At 39.9% G+C, this 15,426-nt stretch overlaps 1 protein-coding gene across 1 annotated transcript in view; it reads left to right on the top strand.

Annotated features, from left to right (window-relative positions):
• LOC127628546 (uncharacterized) overlaps positions 1-15,388 on the top strand; it is a 71,033-nt gene extending 55,645 nt beyond the window's left edge. The window contains exons 6-11 of the mRNA XM_052105337.1: positions 10,287-10,463; positions 11,082-11,150; positions 11,433-11,546; positions 12,056-12,151; positions 12,234-12,363; positions 14,630-15,388. Of these exons, the coding sequence (XP_051961297.1) occupies positions 10,287-10,463; positions 11,082-11,150; positions 11,433-11,546; positions 12,056-12,151; positions 12,234-12,363; positions 14,630-14,967 (924 nt within the window). The 3' untranslated portion in view covers positions 14,968-15,388. The remainder of the gene's footprint in view (positions 1-10,286; positions 10,464-11,081; positions 11,151-11,432; positions 11,547-12,055; positions 12,152-12,233; positions 12,364-14,629) is intronic.
• The last annotated feature ends 38 nt before the right edge of the window (positions 15,389-15,426 follow it).

Raw genomic sequence — 15,426 nt, 5'->3', positions numbered from 1 at the left:
ATTAATTTTCTTTCTCACATCACTAGCTTTAAATATGCAACTAAGCTGGCTAACGAATGTATAAACTTGACCAGCTGAATATAAACTAATGCAAATAGATGGTAACATATGGTAACAATCGTGATATTTAAACATTTGGGTAGGACTTCTTTTGTAAGTCGCTTTGGATAAAAGAGTCTGCCAAATGAATAAATGTAAATGTAGGACTTGCGTGTATTTTTGTCACAGTGTTCTAACCGCTTGAAGTTAGATTTAATGTAAGTGTCCTCTCAGCCTTGTCGGCAAACATATTGTTGTTCTCTACTAATGCAGCATCTAGTCAACAAATCAATTACTTTATAATGATATGACAATGTGTACTGTAGTTTACTATATACATTCCTTTTCATTATTGATGTTTTTAATCTGCATCTGAAGTGTTCCGCTCCATTCAGATTGTAGTCTCACGTGTCAAAACAAACACCACAAGGCATCAGTTAAGTTTTTATTTCACCTCTAGAGGCCACTCTCATACTGTATAATGACAGCGGATCCTTCACTACCGGTCCAGCAGGGCACACAATGGGATAAACTATCTGTGTGGATTTTTGCCGATAACCGATAGTTCCAGAAATCTGTTATATGTGCTGATTAATCAGCAAAACCGATATATTGATGTACCTCTAATTTGGCCTCTAAAAAAAGATCTGATTATTTACCCCAACAATAAACCCTACATAAAGGAGATAAAGGACTATATTAACAGGAAGAAATTTGCTTTTAGGAATCATTATCGCTTAGCATTAAAATCTGTTCAGAATTAATTGAATCAGTTACTTAGAGCTGCTAGGAAAAGACAGAAGGATATCCTAGAGAATAATTGTTATATGTCAAACTCTAAACGGGTCTGGAACGCAATGAAATCTATAAATAATATGCATTCAGTGAAGAATATTATAGCTACACATGGTCTCTATCCTGAACATGGATAAGGGAGATGAGTTGTTGATTGGCCCAAATTATGTTAAGTACCTTTTAAACATCTGCTATTAGAAATCTTCAGGTCCCGAGGGGCCTGGGTAGCTCAGCGAGTAAAGACGCTGACTGCCACACGTGGAGTCATAAGTTCAAATCCAGGGTGTGCTGAGTGACTCCAGCCAGGTCTCCTAAGCAGCCAAATTGGCCCGGTAGCTAGGGAGGGTAGAGTCACAATGGGTTAACCTCCTCGTGGTCGCTATAATGTGGTTCTCACTTTCGGTGGGGCGCGTGGTGAATTGTGCGTGGATGCCACTGAGAATAGCATGCATGTCTCCATGTAACATGCTCAACACGTGATCATATGTGCGGATTGACTGTCTCGGAACTGAGATTCGTCCTCCGCCACCCGGATTTAGTCACTACGCCACCACGAGTACCTAGAGCGCATTGGGATATGGGCATACCAAATTGGGGATAAAATCAAAAAGGAAATCTTCAGGTCCTGATAGAATTTCATCTTCTCTTTTAAAGAATTTAGCAAATGAATTGACCATGGCATAGTTACCCATTTTTCAACAATCTTTAGACACCCAAACGGTTCCTAACCTTTGAAAAAGGGCTGTTATTATACCAGTTCCAAAGAAAGCAAAGCCTTCCATAGTGTCCTATGGAAGATCAAAGCGTGTCTCAGCCATGACAGTATTACAAATGTCATAGACAGTAATGTCTTTGTATTGAAGGCCAAGTTTAAAATATATCTCTATAAATTCAAGCCCATCCATGCTCTCAGTATCATTGAGTAAATGAATGATGGCAATGACGCAATCGGAAAAGAGCTATACACACACCGGAAATGGTAATGCGTGCGCACGCGAACGGTTTCTCGTGCGCACACGAAAGTCTGTGTTTTTTTTTGTTTTTTTGCACAGGTCACTTCTGGGTACTAGGGTCAATTGTAAAGAATTATTTTGAAAAGTGTGAGGAGTTAAAGGCAGATGTCAGTAGTAAATTAGTTTCTTCACAGGTTGCTTATAGACAAGGAAGGGGCACTAAAGATGCCATCAATAGCATTTGATTTTACAAAACCTGGAGGATCCTAGAGCTTATGCTCAGTTACTTTTTATCGATTTTAGCTCAGCTTTTAATACACTTAAACCTCATTTGTTGACTAAAAACTGGAGCAGCTGAGTGTAAACCCATCAATTATCAAATGGTATGGAGTGCAATGTGTGAAATTAAATAGTCTGTCACAACAAAAAAATTATCAATACGGGTGTTCCACAAAGCTGTGTTAGTTCACCAGTCCTTTTTACAAATGTGTGCTCAAGCAGACACTCACAGAATTATATTTTTAAATACTCAGATGCAGGGCCGGCCCGACCCAATAAACAACCTAAACATTTGTTTAGGGCCCCGTGATTGGTTCGGGGCCCCACCCACCACCCCCATTTATTTTATTTTTTGCCCATCAATTACTCTAATCAACAAAACACACAACCGTATCAATGAAACGTAGTATGTTTCATTTCGTATATTTTTTCTAAATTAACTAGAATTTTCTAGAAAACTGTAGGGCCCCATACACTATTTTTGTTTAGGGCCCCCAAAACCCTAGGTCCGGCCCTGCTCAGATGACTGCTATTTTGAGTTTACTTCACGAGCAGGACAATATCAGTACTTTCTACCAGTTGGAAATTAGGCTGTTTGACTGGTGTGATAAGAATTATTTAATAATAAATTAAAAGAAAACAGAGGAGATTGCCTTTGATCCTAAAGACATCAGTGACCATTGTCAAGGGACTATACATGGCCAGTAAATTACATGCAGTCCTATAAATGTTTGGGTATCTACAGTATCTCACAAAAGTGAGTACACCCCTCACAATTTTGTAAATATTTGATTATATCTTTTCATGTTACAACACTGAAGAAATGACACTTTGCTACAATGTAAAGTAGTGAGTGTACAGCTTGTATAACAGTGTAAATTTGCTGTCTCCTCAAAATAACTCAACACAGCCATTAATGTCTAAACCGTTGGCAACAAAAGTGAGTACACCCCTAAGTGAAAATGTCCAAATTGGGCCCAAAGTGTCAATGTTTTGTGTGGCCACCATTATTTTCCAGCACTGCTTTAACCCTCTTGGGCATGGAGTTCACCAGAGCTTCACAGGTTGCCACTGGAGTCCTCTTCCACTCCTCCATGACATCACGGAGCTGGTGGATGTTAGAGACCGTGTGCTCCTCCACCTTCCTTTTGAGGGTGCCCCACAGATGCTCAATAGGGTTTAGGTCTGGAGACATGCTTGGCCAGTCCATCACCTTCACCCTCAGCTTCTTTAGCAAGGCAGTGGTCGTCTTGGAGGTGTGTTTGGGGTCGTTATCATGCTGGAATACTGCCCTGCGGCCCAGTCTCCGAAGGGAGGGGATCGTGCTCTGCTTCAGTATGTCACAGTAAATGTTGGCATTCATGTTTCCCTCAATGAACTGTAGCTCCCCAGTGCCGGCAGCACTCATGCAGCCCCAGACCATGACACTCCCACCACGATGCTTAACTGTAGGCAAGACACACTTGTCTTTGTACTCCTCACCTGGTTTCCGCCACACACGCTTGACACCATCTGAACCAAATAATTTTATCTTGGTCTCATCAGACCACAGGACATGGTTCCAGTAATCAATGTCCTTAGTCTGCTTGTCTTCAGCAAACTGTTTGCGGGCTTTCTTGTGCATCATCTTTAAAAGAGGCTTCCTTCTGGGACGACAGCCATACAGACCAATTTGATGCAGTGTGCGGCGTATGGTCTGAGCACTGACAGGCTGACCCCCCTCCCAATGCAATGCTAGCAGCACTCATACGTCTATTTCCCAAAGACAACCTCTGGATATGACGCTGAGCACATACACTCAACTTATTTCGTCGACCATGGCGAGGCCTGTTCTGAGTGGAACCTGTCCTGTTAAACCGCTGTATGGTCTTGGCCACCGTGCTGCAGCTCATTGTCAGGGTCTTGGCAATTTTCGTTTAGCCTAGGCCATCTTTATGTAGAGCAAAAAATCTTTTTTTCAGATCCTCAGAGAGTTCTTTGCCATGAGGTGCCATGTTGAACTTTCAATGACCAGTTTGAGGGAGTGTGAGAGCGATGACACCAAATTTAACACACCTGCTCCCCATTCACACCTGAGACCTTGTAACACTAACGAGTCACATGACATCGGGGAGGAAAAATGCCTAATTGGGCCCAATTTGGACATTTTCACTTAGGGGTGTACTCACTTTTGTTGCCAGCGGTTTAGACATTAATGGCTGTGTGTTGAGTTATTTTGAGGGGACAGCAAATTTACACTGTTATACAAGCTGTACACTCACTACTTTACATTGTAGTAAAGTAGCAAAGTGTAATTTCTTCAGTGTTGTCACATGAAAATATATAATCAAATATTTACAAAAATGTGAGGGGTGTACTCACATTTGTGAGATAATTTATATAGATAGTTCACTTTTCACTTTGTTGATAAGAATTTGTTTGGTTTTATCAGGCTGTTTTAGAAAGTATTGTCAGGTACAGAATAACTGTATGGTTTGGGAATCTTACTATGAAGCTAAAATCTAAGTTAATACATTTAGTGCAGACAGCAATGCAAATTATGGGACAGAAAGAATACCACAAACTCCAGTCTCTATTATCCCTTGTCCACCAACATGGTTCGAACATGGTTCCTGGCGCGGTGCGAATTCTCAAACTGTTCCATGCATTTCCACAGCAGAAAAGGCCATTTTGGTGTTGTGTCGGACTCTGTTTCCCTGTAGATCTGTATGGGGAACAATATCTGACGGTAACATTCTTCTTTGTCAGAATGTGTTACCCCATGCACAAACCTTATCCTAACCCTACCGTACCCTACCTACACTAACCCTAACCAATCTGTTAAGTAAAACGGTGGGATTCTCAATCAATAATATTATATGCTAGGGCATGCTGAGTGACTCCAACCAGGTCTCCTAAGCAACCAAATTGGCCCTGTTGCTAGGGAGGGTAAAGTCACATGGGTAACCTCCTCGTGGTCACTATGATGTGGTTCGTTCTCTGTGGGGCGCATGGTGAGTTGAGCGCGGATGCCACGGTGGATGGCGTGAAGCCTCCACATGCGCTATGTCTCCGTGGCAATGTGCTTAACAAGCCACATTTTAAGATGCGCAGGTTGATGTTCTCAGATGCGGAGGCAGCTGGGATTCGTCCTCCGCCACCCAGATTGAGGCGAGTCACTACACGACCACGAGGACTTAAAAGCGCATTGGGAATTGGGCATTCCAAATTGGGTGAAAAAGGGGAAAAAATAACCCGACCCATCACATTTATTGAATGTCTTTTATTGTGTGTTTGTCAGACATCCCAAGTCTCCCGGAAGTTCCGGGAGTCTCCCGCGTATTGATAGCGGCTCCCTAATGCCCGCAAATTAGTTAAAATCTCCCGGAATCAAGAGCGAGCGAGCAAGAGCGGTTAGACTGTGCTCCAAACCGTGTAGCGCGCACGGCAGAGAGGGAGAGAGCGAGAGACCTTGCGTGGGTGTGTGCATCAAGAAGTGAAGACAGAGAGCATCCTGATTGGCCTGTTTCGGTAAGTCAACCAATCAGTTGTCAGTGTGGGTGGGCTTTTATCTGTTCTCCCGAAGCTAATTAATCAGTTCAGTGTATCTAGACACTAGTAGTTGGAAGTTCGGATCATTTTACTGACTTGGATCTTTGAGTCTCGTTCAGCAAAATGAACGAATCTTTTTTCGAGTCATTTCGTTCATTTCGTTCATTTCAGCAGAATATAATTAAATGTCATGTTAAATAGCCCAAAACATCAAGTAGTCTACTTACGAAAATGTTGATTCAATTTGAAATAAATAAATAAAAATAAACTATAGGGTAATGCAGCCAAAGCCAATTTATAAGAAACCGAAATGTTAATTTATTAATTGGGTCTTAAGTTTAAGCTATTGCAGTTAGTTCACCTCACCTCCTTTTTCTCCGCCTCTTGTGTCATCGGGTTCGAACTTCAAAACGTTAAAAATACTTAGTTGTCGATGTCGACTCGTCAGTGTCTGTGTGTGGGCCGTGTGGTGTGACACAGCAGCCAATGCACTCACTGACTGCATGCACATGCAGCATACCGGTCCGGATCCGGAAAGATAAATGATTAGTTCAAGTCTCGACTCTCGAGTCTTCGGGTTTGGGTTCGGCCGGGTCCGAGTCTTTCGTTCTTCCTGTCAGTCCCATAGAGACTATGCTGTCAGTACCGAAAGAGAAATGATTAGTTCGTCTCTTCGGTTCGAGTCGTTCGTTCTTCAAGTCAGACTCACAAACCCATAGCACAGCACTATGCAGAGACAGAAATGATTAGTTCATCTTTCGAGTCTGAGTCCTTCGTTCTTTTGTCACGTGACAGCCCTATTAAATACTTAACCTAGTTCATAATTCACATCATTCTTACAAACATGTTGTAGTTAGTTTTTTATTTGATTTTTACTTTTACAGTTACATGTTACGTTTCTGGTCTCAAATTGTATCTTTTTTCATATGTATTTGTGAATTTCTGTCATGAAGATTCTTTTCTATAACATTGAATGTAGTAATGTATAATGTAGTATTCATGCATTTTTCCATTCACTATGTTTTTTAGTCCATAAAAAATCACCTAAAAAGTCTACGAGTTGTTTTGTGAAAAGTCACAGTATATAACTTAAATATGCAGTTATTTAATAAACCTATGAAACCTACACCTTTGTAACATAGCTTATTACAACACTGTACACACTATATTGATTTTGATATTGTTTATTGTTTGTTTATTTTTTGCCAACAATGCTTTAAAAAAAATTGGATAACTATCCAAAAAGGAATTAAATAAAAATAAATAAAAAATAAATAAGAATGAAAAGGACACTATAAAGCCACAGAGCATAACCATATAACTTAAATCACAATATAAAGCCTAACACAATATTGCACAACAAGCCAGGCTTTTCAAATAAAAAAAAGAAATAATTTTAAAACACATTGTGGCTATATATTTAGGGCCTGCTTTAAGGCATGTTTGCATTCAAAAAAACAAGCTCCCGGACCTTGGCTGGGCTGAGCCTGTTTCTTCTGTCTGAGATAATCTGCCCAGTCTTAGAAAATACTCTTTCAGATGGTACAGATGTGGCCACAATGCAAAGTCTAGCCTTCATGACCTCAGAAAGGCTTTTATAAACAGGTGAACATCTCCTCCACCATGCCAGAGGGTCTGATGTACGGGGTAAGAGCGGTTCCGCAAGGTAGGCCCGCATCTCAACCATAGCATCTGATGTAGTTGAAGAGGTAGCAGAAGGCCTCAAGCTTGCTACCCTCTCATCAAAGTCTTCCCAAAACATGGCCCCTGCACTGGAAGTCACACCAGAATCTGGAGGATTCTCCTCTTCACTCTGAGTTGGGTTAATAGCTGCTGCAGCTGTTGTAACCCTCTTCACAGTCTCTTCTGCTGCCTGGTGGTTGACAAAGGCTTGCTTTTTGAACCTTGGATCCAAGCAAGTTGCATCAGCAAGCTTCTCAATGAGCTCCACTCTGCCAAACCTTTTAGTCATTTCTGACATTAGGGTGTCCACTAGTTTTTTAACAGCTTCAAATCTGGATGGATTCCTTTGATTCCGGGCAACAATCCTCCGAAGACCTCTGGTCATCAAAATTATTTTGGAGGCAGTCACAAACCTACAAAAACATTTACAATTGTTTACATACTGTACATATAACAAAGCCAAAATCAATATTACACATAGAAATACATGCATGATTAAGAAATATAGAGTTTAAAATGTGTTTTTTTTATATGAATGATAATCAAAAAATTTAAATTTAAAAAATACTTACTTTTCTGCACTCACTTCTGTAGTGACCTCCTCAAATGATGAATAATATCCACGATTTCTCTGCAGATTTCCCATTCATCAGGCGACAAGGTTGGCAGAGATGCATTAGTGAGAGCCAGGGTGGAGATGATTGGCTCTTTGATTTCAATAAATCTTTTTAACATATAAAATGTTGAATTCCACCTTGTGGCCACATCCTGTTTTAAGCGCAGCTGCTCTTGACCCATCTGTTTTTGCGTGGCCTTCAGCTTATCTGAAGCAACTGTGCTTCTATGGAAGAACTCAACAGTTGTCTTGACCTTTTGCAATATTGCTTGGACCACTTTCAGTGCAGCTCTCACAATGAGGTTCAATAAATGTGCAAAACAAGGTACGTGATCCCAGTGGAGGTGGTCTTTCAGGGCTGAAACAATGTTGCTGGCATTGTCTGTGACACAGGCTACAATTTTGTCAACCACACCCCATTCATTTGTAACCCTGGTCAACTCACTTGCCAGGTGAGCAGCAGTGTGTCTGTCTGTCAAGACAAAGCAGTCCAGGAGAAAAGAGGTCATCTGAAAGTCCTCTATGAAATGGCAAGTCACAGCCATGTAACTTGTGGTGGTCACAGAGGTCCAGCAGTCTGTTGTAAGACATACAGCAGATGCTCTCTTGATTGTGTCCATGATGTCAGCTCTTAACTTCTCAAACAGCCTAGGCATTACAGTTTTTGTTAGAGTTTTTCTGCTAGGTAGGCTGTATGATGGGTCCAGAAGATGTGAGTATTCCTTAAAGCCCTTATCCTCCACTATAGAAAAGGGCTGAAAGTCACAAGCAATCATTTTGACCAGAGCCTCATCTAGTTTGCTCTGTTTTAACGGATCCTCCATTGGACGCATTATGAAACTACTCATAGATGTTTGCTGCTGTGGCCTCCTTGACCTAACTGCTCCTTGGATGGTGGTAGGTGCTGCTGGTATACTGGATTCTGCAGATTAGGTGCCAGCCAAAGAAGTTGAATATCCAGCAGAAGAGGTGCTGGTGGTGGACACAGCTCCAGCTGCTGCAGGGCCACCATCTTCAATCTCTGTTCTAACTTGTGCTAACAGCACAGTTGGATGTGAGCTTTTCAAGTGTCTTCTCAAATTTGAAGGGCTTCCTCCTTCAGTAGAAAAATTTTTCTTGCAGATGTTGCATTTTGCCTCAGTGGCCGAAGTTGCAACAAAATGAGTCCAAACATCACTCCTTTTTCTAGAGCTCAACATTGTCCTGATCTGTCTCTTCTCTGCTCCTCACCTTGCGCAAAACAATGGGGGATGGGTGTGAAAGGGTCACTATCCCCTTGGTGACAGCCTTGAGTGACAGTTGCAATTCATCTCAACCATTGGCTAAACTCTTGTTTGAACCAAACACACATTGTGTATGTGTGTGTGTGTGTGTGTGTGTGTGTGTGTGTGTATATACACACACGTTTTATATATATATATATATATATATATATATATATATATATATATATATATATATATATATATATATATATATATATATATATATATATATATATATATATATATATATATATATATATATATATATATAAACGTGTGTGTGTGTGTGTGTGTGTGTGTGTGTGTGTGTGTGTGTGTGTGTGTGTATGTATGTATGTATGTATGTATGTATGTATATATATATATATATATATATATATATATATATATATATATATATATATCCTAATAACAATAATAATAATAAAAACTAAAAACATATTAACAATAAAAAAGAGATGGACAGGGACAATAATAAGATGGACCTTTTTTATTTTTCAGATGATGTTTATTGTACATATATTTTGATAATTGTATGTTAATTCCCAACATATAAAACAATGTACATTCAGACGCAGTCAATAATACGAATCTAATGTTTTATTTGATGCGAGATACCAGCTGTCACGTGACAAAAGAACGAAGGACTCAGACTCGAAAGATGAACTAATCATTTCTGTCTCTGCATAGTGCTATGGGTTTGTGAGTCTGACTTGAAGAACGAACGACTCGAAACCGAAGAGACGAACTAATCATTTCTCTTTCCGGTACTGACAGCATAGTCTCTATGGGACTGACAGGAAGAACGAAAGACTCGGACCCGGCCGAAACCGAACCAGACGAACTAATCATTTCTCTTTCCGGTACTGATAGCAGCATAGTCTCTATGGGACTGACAGGAAGAACGAAAGACTCGGACCCGGCCGAACCCGAAGACTCGCGAAAGATGAACTAATCATTTATGACTTCATGTACCTTATGCGATGTTGCGCGCATGCGCGGTCAACACAAAATGAACGAATCACTCTCTGAGACAACTCGGTAGTCCCGAGTCATATTAAAGATTCGTTCAAAATGAACGAATCGTTCATGAACGACACATCACTACACAGGAGCGCCATGGCAGAGGGAGAGTGCCCCAAAAAGCGAAAATATAAGACACATTTTACGCCAGACTACACGAAAGTGTACCCCTGTCTAATAAGAGTGAAACATAATGACAGTCTTGCACGCTGTACAGTTTGTAACAGTGACTTCAGCATTGCCCATGGCGGGTTAAATGATTGTAAAAGACATGTTGAGGTGAGTTAAACAAGTTTCATTTATTCAGGCCGGCTAGTTACCTAGGCTACATGAAAACAATAAACTCCATAGACCTGTTTAAAGTTGCAATGGAATATAAATAAAAGCAGTTTACATAAATAGTATAAGCAGTTTATATTAAAAGTAATCTACATAATTAACAAATAATTGCATAGGCCTATAGCCTAAAGAAATTATATATTATGCTTTTATATCTTTTGGGGGGGTCTGGGATACCTCCCTGAAATGACTTTTTGCAGGTTGGGATGCCTGGTTTGTACTGTGCTGTACTGTACTTTGAGTCATTTTTAATGTTCAGTGAAATGTAGCAACATCCACACCAAATTTCTCCTTGGGGACAATAAAGTATACTTTGACTTTGAATTTTCATTGTATGGATTGACAGAACTGTGATATTCTTCTAAAAATCTTCATTTGTGTTCATTTGAGTAAGTGCTGAGAGAATTTTCATTTTTGGGCGAACTATCCCTTTAATGATGCAATGTGTTATCTTATGATTTGCACTTTTAGAAGTGTGAACAATGGCACAATTTTGTAGTCAAAGTCGGTATGTATTATATCATGAAGTATGTTGTACTGCATTTCCTGGTTTCACAGGTTGGGAGGTTCTGTCAGAGCAGAGATTTTTATCCACAGTGCTTTGTACCCTCTGCCGGATGGGTAAATGTACATTCTGATCAGCACTTTAAAGGGTCTCTTCTAATCATTTTCTGCTGGGGATAATGGGTCAAAGGCACAGAATTTGATTCTTTCACACTGTTTTGCGATGTGAAATGATACTAGATTCACAGGCACACACTGTATGTAGTTCATGCACTTTTTGTTCTTCAGACAAGGTTTGGAATAATTCCATTGCACTTAAGGATTGTGGGGGTTTTGCTATTACAGCTGATTGATTCATTTGTCATATTGCTTGATAAACACTGTTTGGCCCTGTGTAACTTGCAGGGAAAGACTCCGCACAGGTCATCTGATAGCAGCCAAAATGGGTCTTTGGTTCAAACCGGGTCACCGTACAGGTTCTTCAGCATCACCCAGATGGTGGAAGAGGGAAGTGTGTATGTTTGAAAATGTGTGAACTAAAAATAACAGTAATTATGCTGCCATGTGGCAATAGCCTAATTACAGTTGTACAATAACTTTTGTGAGTGTTATATTTCTTTTATAAAGGCCTATAAAAAATATTTAATATCCACTCATTTATGTTTCAGACAAAATTAGGCCAGTGAGTGTGTTTTTGTTTGTTTCTACATCAACAAATTTTTTTCCAAAAGCAGAAGCGAAAGCAGGATCATCACATACTTGTCGCTGAGCAACGCACAGACTGTCAGCTTGTCTGGAACTCTGCAGTCTCAGACAATTAGAGTGATACAAAAAGTGAAGCACCCCAGTGCTGTTAGATAAAATATCAGCACTCTTGGAACGCCGCTTGACAAATCAAAAATTCTGGGATGATTATCAGTGGTCTAATGTATTTGTCAAGTAAATTCGAATTTGTTTTGTTTTGGTTGGTGGTCATTTTGGGAGTCTTGTGTGTTTATGTTGTGGTATTGAACTCATTTTGTCTGCAGATTGAGAACAGATTAAGTCCTCAGATACAACACACACAGACTGAGAGGAGATCCAGCCAGAGAACTGAGCATATGATGAACAACAGGGCCCTGCGGGTTTGTGGCCACACACGCACAAATAGTTGACTTTAACAGCAATGCTCAACAAATCTGACAAAAGCTCTGCTTTTCTCATCAGGACTTCATGAGACTGGACAAAGACACCATGACTGGCAGATCTCTGTGTTTAACAACTCTTTCACCCCATCAGAAACATACTGTCACAGTAACTGCTTTTTCTCCCTCAATCTTCCTTCTTTATCCTCAGGGTCTCTCTTTGTTTGTCTGCACTGTTTCAATGCATGTTTAATTCAGCAGACATACTGCATTTCCAAAAGTCTAATGGGCTTTCACACTCCTCCTCTGTCCTTCGGGAAATCCCTCTGAATTATCCTCTCTTTTTTTTATTGCTTTATTGCTTCATTTCCGTTCCAGATCAGTGTTCTAACTTAAATGTACAAAGTAAAACCCAAGCATTGGCATATTTCTATAAAAAAAAAATTAGACAATGTATATTATTTTTCTCTTTTTCCTCCTGATTCAAAGGCAGGCTGTTGAACAAAGGTACTGTAATGTGTAACCATAACAAGTCTGTCAGAGGAAAGAGCTCAGAGTACTCATTAGTCATATCAAAGGGCTTGCTTTCTTGTTTCAGACACTTGTGTGCTTTAGATCTTAATACTGCGTAAATGAGTGCGGCTCACGTGTGATCACAAGGCTTAAATCCTGTATGGTTGACCTGCTGCAGATGCTGTTTTGTGTTCTGTCACCGTGTTCATCTAGCTTCTTATAACACATTTTTTTTTCACATTTTTTTTTTTTATTTTTTTTTTTAATCGGTCACATTATGTTCTTGAGACTGAGCTGGGATTCCTCTGTCCTTTTTATTCCGTCCTCTATGCCTGTATGGTTTGTGTTAAAGCTGGTTCACTCTCTATTTCTCCTGTGTACTTTCCATGTCTTATGCAAGGAGTACTTGTTTTAAAGACCCCATGAAATTGTTTGACGAGATTAGTTTCCTTTCATTTGTTGATTTATTTCCTATTAAAACAGAAAAGTTTGGGTAGAACATATCAAAGTGCTTCTCCCCCTTTAGTTTGTCACAGGCATGAACATGAATTGCTCTGTCTTTGCTAGTCAAATGTAGGTAATATTTAGGGGCGGGGAATTCTCATTATAGAGAACTTTTTATTGATAAAATTACTGTTTGCAAGTCATCAATATTTTTGGTCCATTTTCCCAAAAGAAAAAGACTACTTTTAATGTGTTTGTATGTGCTAAAAGCCTAATTTTGTCAGCTTCTTTTTCGTACACTAGCATATATTTGGCCTCAAAAAATAATAGAAATGGACTAAAAGTTATTTACGTTGATATATTTTACTACTTTGAGATATGACAGCCAACAACTGCACAAGTTGAGCCTGAACAAATTTTTACTCCAACTAACACAGTTGTTCTCAGGGCTGGACTGGTAATCGAAATGTGCCGAATTGGCCGTGATGAGCAAAAATGTGTTGTGCAGAACGGACCACAAAACGGCGCCTCGATATGCGGAAAAGACATCTTGATCACTCCTATAGGTAGTTTCTTGTGGAGAACGGGATTTGAGAACAGTCCAATGGCAATTAGAATCATCATAGCACCACCTAGTAGTTTGTCAGGAAAACTATGAATACCCAACACATATTCCTCTGACTGCAAGCACATATGAATGCATCTAACACAAGCGCACTAAAACTGTTTTGTGACACTGTTATAGCACAGGTAGGAAGGGACCAAGGCATGTCTGAATTATATGTTCGTGTCACATCCTGTCTACTGAGATGCCTTCATCTTAATTATTTATATTTTTTTAAAGGCAACATAGATGTATCCTTTGTGCCTATCAAATCCCACAATCCTGTGCACGCGGATCCGCGGCAGTTGAGATGAAAATAGAAGAAATGGCTGCTGAAGAGGCAGTTGATGGCCAATTTGTGTATAAATGTTTTTATTCACTTTTTCCAACTTCTGATTCCATTTCTAGTGAGACAGAATATTGAGAGTATTGTAGTTTATTTATTTTAATTTGTATCACCTTTTCTCCCAAATTTTGGAATGTCCAATTCACACTACTTACTAGGTGTATTAGGCATTTGGTTGCTTAGGAGACCTGGCTGGAGTCACTCCTCACACCCTGTATTCGAACTTGCAACTCCAGGGTGGTAGAGTATTGTAGATATTAAACATACACTTGGTTCTCGGCAAAACACTTGATTTGTTCTAATTATTAGGCCATTGTGGTTCAGTTGTACTGAATGAAGCAGACGCTTTACCTATAGTCGGAGATTATTTAGCCACTTCTATTAAAATGATTGGGAGAAATTGGAATGCGCAACCTGTCCGCGTCTGCGAGTTATCTGCGCATACACCTGCTGTTAAAACGCATACAGTGTTAATGATGAAATTTTCGACATACGCACTTTCCACAAGATGTCCCAGCACATGGAAAACCAAAGTATACTTGGGTTTATATTTATTGTATTATTTGACCAGCAATTTTGACAGCCTGTTCTAATGTCTTTGCTTTCTCCATCGCCACAAAGAGACGGCCTATAAAGGGAGCTGCAGGCCATCCGGTGCAGTTTAAATACCAAGATTTGCCACAACTGAGTCCCACTACACTGGAGAGGCAGGAGATTTTGCAGTGCCTGGTGCCTTTGTGGATTCAGACCGTGGTTTTTCTCCTAGTGGTCTTTCTGCTCTGCCTCATCTACTCGTACATGAAAAACCCATTATTCAATCCGCTCACAGCTCTGCTGGATGGTCTACATGAGGAACCTGCTCTCATATCCAGCATGCAGGCCACACCCGCAAGTGGTGATGCATCTTAGATTAACTGTACCATGAAGATACTGATGCCATAGAAAGTTATGGAAAGATCAGTTCCTTCTACAGTAGTTAATCTCAGGCCCAATTCAGCCAGGTGTCCTCTCTTCTGGATTTTTACCTTCTAAACTCGTCTCTCTTTGTGAGACAATCTGTGTGTAATTGTGTTTACGACAGTCCCTGCATGAGCTAATCATCTTTAACTGTCTCGGAAAATTTGGTATGATTGGACTGCATAAAATTCAAGAGCAATCCATCATAACAGCACTCAGATGCAGAATTTTTCTTATCACATACATTGTGTTTGTTGTAAATAGGATTGTGCATGGAGTGTATGTTTTGCCAGGTTGATCTTTTATCAAATACATTACATATATTTATTGTTTTCCTCATTTGAAAGTTGTTTTTGTTATTTGTACTGATGTATTCATTCACCCTGATTGTAGATAACTCATGAGGGAACA

This window comes from Xyrauchen texanus, chromosome 35, assembly GCF_025860055.1.
Source record: "Xyrauchen texanus isolate HMW12.3.18 chromosome 35, RBS_HiC_50CHRs, whole genome shotgun sequence".
NCBI lineage: Eukaryota > Metazoa > Chordata > Actinopteri > Cypriniformes > Catostomidae > Xyrauchen > Xyrauchen texanus.
Note: the sequence above shows the minus strand (reverse complement) of the source record. Positions and strands in the feature narration are given on the sequence as shown.